This window comes from Kogia breviceps, chromosome X (genome assembly GCF_026419965.1).
Source record: "Kogia breviceps isolate mKogBre1 chromosome X, mKogBre1 haplotype 1, whole genome shotgun sequence".
Lineage (NCBI taxonomy): Eukaryota > Metazoa > Chordata > Mammalia > Artiodactyla > Physeteridae > Kogia > Kogia breviceps.
In genome coordinates, this window is record NC_081330.1 from 3064845 (window position 1) to 3070871 (window position 6027).

Sequence of the window (6027 nt, forward strand, 5' to 3'; positions counted from 1 at the left end):
TCCCTCCTCTCCCCGCAAGTGCCAGGCCCATGCTCAGAGGCAGGTATCTCCCTGTGTACTGACTGACTGATGAGGGGGTCGGTACCCAGGCCTTCTCATCACTAAGCCCAGAGGCCTCTCCCACCTGGCCACACTGGCCCAAGTACTTTCAAAGTCATGGGTCAAATGTCTTCCAACTAGTCTCTGTAATTTCATGGAAAGGATCCTCTTTGGATGCCTTGGTGTAGCCACACCTCAATCCTCCTTTTTCTTCTAGAACAGGTAGAGAAATAACCAAAACAAAACTAGTTACTTCAGACACAACTGGACTGTTTTCTAGAGCAAGCACTTCTGTTGACAGTATTTATTTCTAAATATGATCACTGTTCATGCCTGGCAGAGTAATTAAAATAAACTGGCTATCTGGGTGCAGAATTGCTTTATTTTATAAAGCAGGAGGAATGTGTGATTACTCTGGAAATGACATTTTCTCCTTTGTGCAGCTGCAGCCCTGGGTTAGAAAAGACCTACTAAGAGGTCTTGCCGTTGTCTGGGATGGACTTGCAGCCTGAGAATTCCCTCTGCCATGATATTCAGAGTTAAGCAACTCATTTCAAAATAAGGAATAAGTAGGATCAAAGCAGGTGTTTGTTCCATTAAGATCCTATGAAGATATACTGTACATAAAAATATTTCATAGCACTGTTTAAAAATGTATTTTCCTGATAGAAATAGCAACATCCACAAGGCAAGGACCCAAAAGAGAATCATTTAGTGGTAAAATAACCAGCCACGATGAGAAAAGCCAACTGTCCCTCCTTGGGTCATCACACCGCCCCACTGGCCTCACCCACCAGCCGAGGTCCTCTGCAGGGAACACCTCAAGCTACTGAGCTATACGAGCAAAGGGCCATCTTCATTTTAATTCAATTACGCATAAAGTAACCCCAGTTGCCCCATGCAGACACCTGGATGATTCACTGGCCTGCCTGTTCACGCTGCTCCCTCGATATCAAGCAATTACAGCTCTGGGGCTCCTCATCTGCCATTTTTAATTGAAAAAGGAAAAATCATCCTTTTTTGAGGGGTTAGTCATTATATGAAAAGTTGATCCTCTTATTTCATTTTGTTTAAAGAAACAGGTTGAAAAATAATGGTGCAAAATTTCTCTAAGGAGTATAATGGGGTCAGAGAAATTAGCAATCTACTGCTCAGTAAGCCCCAGAAAAACAGCAGGGAAACTATACAGACCTTGCCCTCTACTTTTTCTCTCTTCTTCTCTTTTTCTCTCCCAAACTTGCCAGATTCCACAGCTATCTATCTATTCTCTTCTCTTTCGGGTTTTGCTTTTTTAAGACTCCATATACATGTGTTAGCATACAGTATTTGTTTTTCTCTTTCTGACTTACTTCACTCTGTATGACAGAGTGAAGTCTAGGTCCATCCATCTCACTATAAATAACTCAATTTCGTTTCTTTTTTATGGCTGAGTAATATTCCATTGTATATATGTGCCACATCTTCTTTGTCCTACTTGCTTACAACCTCCAGATCACTTGGTACCTTTAATCACACTTCCCTAGTTTGCTAGCCACTAACCTCGTCACTGCCACCTCCGCAGCCAACATCAGCACAGGCTGCGCTGATCTCTAGGCATCCCTGTATTAAAATATTTATGACCTGATCACATTTCGTGGCGATTTTTTTGGATATTCCCATTTTCAAACCCCTAGCACAATGGCTTCATGGTAGTTTGACTTTCAGAGCTGTAAACTATGTCACTATTTACAAGCAGAATTTGAATTTATAGAACGAGGCCAGTAAGTGTTTGCCAGTAGCGAAGTGAAACCAGGAAAATAATTAATTAAATGACTCTACCTATATATCGAGCTCATCTGGTCCCATTATTAAGAATAAACTCCATTTTTAAGATTCACAGAAGACTTAAAAGCCACAGTATCCGCTCTCCCCACACAAGGAGGTCCAGAACATGCCATTCTACGGAAACGAATTCAAAACTTCAAGAGTTCCTTCCCTCTCTGAACCAATTTGACTACATTCCTCAAAGAAAGAACAGTTTTAGAAACATCCATTTAAACACAATAAAGCCATTTTAACATAAGTTGTTCTACCGACCATAAAAGCTTTTCCTCAGACTGATTTGTTTACTTGGTTTTTGTTGACTTTGTTTACTTTGGGGAGTCCTATCTACTTATTGCTATAGGGGCGTTTGTTTATATTTATGTAGGCTTCAGTCACATATACTACAGCTTTGTAAGTACATAGATGTGGCTTCAGCTTGTATGTTTTACTCCATTTTACAAGAAGGGATTTTCTGGTGTAGCCAGGTATTCTGTGCTCTGAGTCTTGATGCACTCACACACATATCCGAATGCCAGTGCATTCGAAAAATGAAAAACAAAAATATCCACTACTATAAAATGATACTTGCACCCCAATGTTCATAGCAGCACTATTTACAATAGCCAAGACATGGAAGCAACCTAAGGGTCCATCAACAGATGAGTAGGTAAAGAAGATGTGGTCTATATATGCAATGGAATATTACTCAGCCACTGAAAAGAATGAAATAATGTCATTTGCAGCAACAAGGTTACCATATTCAGTGAAGTAAGTTAGACAAAGACAAGTATCATATCACCTATGTGTGGAATCTAAAGAATGATACAAATGAGCTTATTTAAAAAACAGAAACAGACTCACAGAGACAATAACAAACTAGAGGTTACCAAAGGGGAAAGAGGAGGGTAGAGGGGCAAATTAGGGGTATGGGATTAACAGATGCAAACTACTAGGTATAAAATAGATAAGCAACAACTATGTACTGTATAGGACAGCAAATTATACCCATTGTCTTGCAATAACCTATAAAGGAATATAATCTGCAAAAATAATGAATTACTACACCGTAAACATGAACCAACACAATATTATAAATTAACTGTACTTCAATTTCTAAAAAAAACCACTGAAATGATACAACATTTAAAATTTTAATATTAAGAAACTCACAGAAACAAACAAACAAAACCCTCAAGTGGATCCTTTGAAAAGCTACACTTGCAGCGTGGCCCTCAGAATCAGAAAGTGTGCAGCCTCCCAGCAGACCAACTGCTTGGTGCACTAAAGCAGCCTGGTCTCTTGCTTTCCATCCCCCCTCCACTGTGCTGATGGAGGCCCACCGGGCCTACTTGCCCACGAGAGCCTCGGGCTGTGTTCCTTGCTCACTTGCCTCAAAAATCTGTTTCTGAAGTTTAGGTTGAGGCTGGGAACTTTCTCGAAGTTTCTGAAGAGGCGTCAAAGAGGGCCTCCTGCCATGACACCTGTGATGGTTGCCACATGGAGGCCTCAAAATGCCTGGCTTCACACCGAGGCACCCCGTGGGCCCCCCAACCAGCCCTCCCTGCCGGGGTGCTCAGGAAGACGAAGGCCCAGGGGAGACGTTTCTCCCGGGACGTCACACAGCACGGGGCAAAACGGCTCCCCGCCACGCAAGGCCCATTCCGTTGGACCGGCCCTGACCTGCAAGGCCCCAGCACACGGCACTCACCCTGTCCGAAGTCTCCACCGTGAGCCGGGAGCTGAGGGCCAGGGGGTTATATAAGGAGGTGGGTACAGGGAGCCCTTGAAGCTCCTCCGTGGCCTCCAGTCGTCATGGAAATTCCTGAACGTCCCGAAGTGAGAACTCCCAGAGTGCATAGCGGGGGCAAGAGAACGTCCACTCAGACGTTGGGGGTGTTGGGGTCCCAGAAGCCTTTTCGGGACCTGAGGTGGGAAAGTTCCTTCCGCGCCAGGCCCTCCGCCCTTCCTGGATCCGTGGATTCCCATAAAATAGCGCCGTATGAGGGGTGGGGAGCCAGAAGATGGACGCCTTTCGGGTCCAATCTGGGCTCCAACGTGTAACTAAACTAGCTCACATCTCTCCTAATCAAAAGGGCTGCTGTAGCTGGAGAGGAACCAAAATCTCGCCCGTAGCTAAGTGGCGAGTATTCAGTCCTGTCCGGTTGATGTCGCTCGCCGCTCGCCGCTCGCCACTCGCCGCTCGCCGCTCGCCACTCGCCGTTCCGCAGGGTGGGCTGAGCTGTGCCTGGAACCCCGAGAGGTCAATGGGAGAGCAACTAAAGAATGTTGCATTTGGGGCTTCCCTGGTGGCTCAGTGGTTGAGAGCCTGCCTGCCGATGCAAAGGACACGGGTTGGTGCCCCGGTCCGGGAAGATCCCACGTGCCGCGCAGCGGCCGGGCCCGTGAGCCGTGGCCGCTGAGCCTGCGCGTCCGGAGCCTGTGCTCCGCAACGGGAGAGGCCACAACAGTGAGAGGCCCAAGAATGTTGCATTTGACCTACCAAAAGCGTGGCCATCAAAGGGCAAGGCAGTTTCTTTCACCCTTCCCCATCTGCCCTCCTTTCCTGACTTTCCCTGGAGAGAAACCCACCAGAGCTTTGCACGGTTGCCCTGCATTATATGATCTGATGTCTCAAGTCTGTTTCTAAAGACTCTTTAGGGAAGACAATTCCACAACCTCCCTCAGTCGGTCTCTGCAGAATCGAATAATCCTTCCTGAGAAAAGATTTAACACTACATGTTTTCTCAAGGTGGCCAGTTTTGTGACAAGTGAAAAGGACCTTCAGTGAGTTGAAAGATGGGTACCCAACTTTAATTCAGGTCCAGCATGCAGTGCACGATGAACAAAGGAAGTATGAATTTAACACCACTAATATTAAACTTAATTCGTAATAGTGACAACCTTTGCCCCTCAGACAAGGAGGATATGCCACAAAAAGTTCTTCAGAACTTTCTATCTCCAATGCAATCCTTCTGATTTCAAAACTGGATCACTGAAGGGAATTCCCTGGCAGGCCAGTAGTTAGGACCCTGAGCTTTCACCGCCAAGGTCCAGGTTTGATCCCTGGTTAGGGAACAAAGATCCCACAAGCCAAGCAGGGTGCAGCAAAATAAATAAATAAATAAATAAATAACCCACAAACAAACAAAGAAACAAAAAGCTGGATCACTCAATCATTTCACAATGTATACACATATCAAAACATCACGTGGTACCCCTTAAATATGTAGTTTTAATTTGTCAATCATATCTCATTAAAACTCGGGGACGTGGGATGCAGCACTCTGTGGAGTAGTCTTTGGATGTATTCTTTTCTCCATGCGAAAATTAAAGATAAAAACCCTAAACGTTTATGGAGTTTAGAAAGAAGCTCCTGAACTCGGTTTCAGGAGGGACTAATTTTAAAACAGCATGAGTCCTCCCAAAGTGGATTTCAAGTAGATCATTCTGATTTGTAGCTGTATTACACCTTTCAAGCACTACAAACTCTAATTATTAAGTTTAAAAGCTCCAGCATGGCATAACATCTGCAACAACCAGGAAACAATAGAGCAAAAAGATGTTTAGTGAGGCAGGCACTTATGGAACACTTTCCAAATCCTAAAGCACAATGTTGCAAGGGGGGCAGAAAAGTAAGGTCCCATCTTCACCAACTTTCTTGCTCTTTTAATCCTTAAATAAATGGATTCTTTCAGTGCCAGACTGCATGCAAGGGGGTAATGATAGCACATAGGTATGTAATGCTTGTCTTTTGTAGAGCACATCATTAGCATTAATTAACTTTAATTATGCAATTAGTGCTGAGTTGTCAGAGACAACATTCAAAAGAGAGGGATTATTAAATGCATTAATCCTAATAACCATCAGCCAGGCTTCCTTGGAAACGAGGCGTAACTCGCCCCCCAAAGCAGAGAGGTTAGCAGCCCCCCAAAGCAGAGAGGTTAGCAGTAGCAGAGCAGAAAGAGCTTGGGCTTGAGTATAAATCCTGGCTGGTCCTGGAGAAGGTAATTAACATCTCTGAAGCCATGACAGGCCCAATAATAAATAATACCTGCCTCATAGAGTTGGGAGGATTTGATGGGATGATGCATGCAGAGTGCCTGGCACGGGGCCCTGGTCAGTGGGGCTGTAATTATCATCAGGAATTACCATAGAATACTCACCAAACCAGGGAGGGCTTCCATC

At 44.6% G+C, this 6027-nt stretch overlaps 1 protein-coding gene across 1 annotated transcript in view; it reads right to left on the bottom strand.

Annotated features, from left to right (window-relative positions):
• PASD1 (PAS domain containing repressor 1) overlaps positions 1-3699 on the bottom strand; it is a 107890-nt gene extending 104191 nt beyond the window's left edge. The window contains exons 1-2 of the mRNA XM_067023904.1: positions 3551-3699; positions 3196-3323 (exon numbers count right to left, since the gene is read on the bottom strand). Coding sequence (XP_066880005.1) covers positions 3196-3323; positions 3551-3699 — 277 coding nt within the window. The remainder of the gene's footprint in view (positions 1-3195; positions 3324-3550) is intronic.
• Between the last annotated feature and the right edge of the window lie 2328 nt (positions 3700-6027).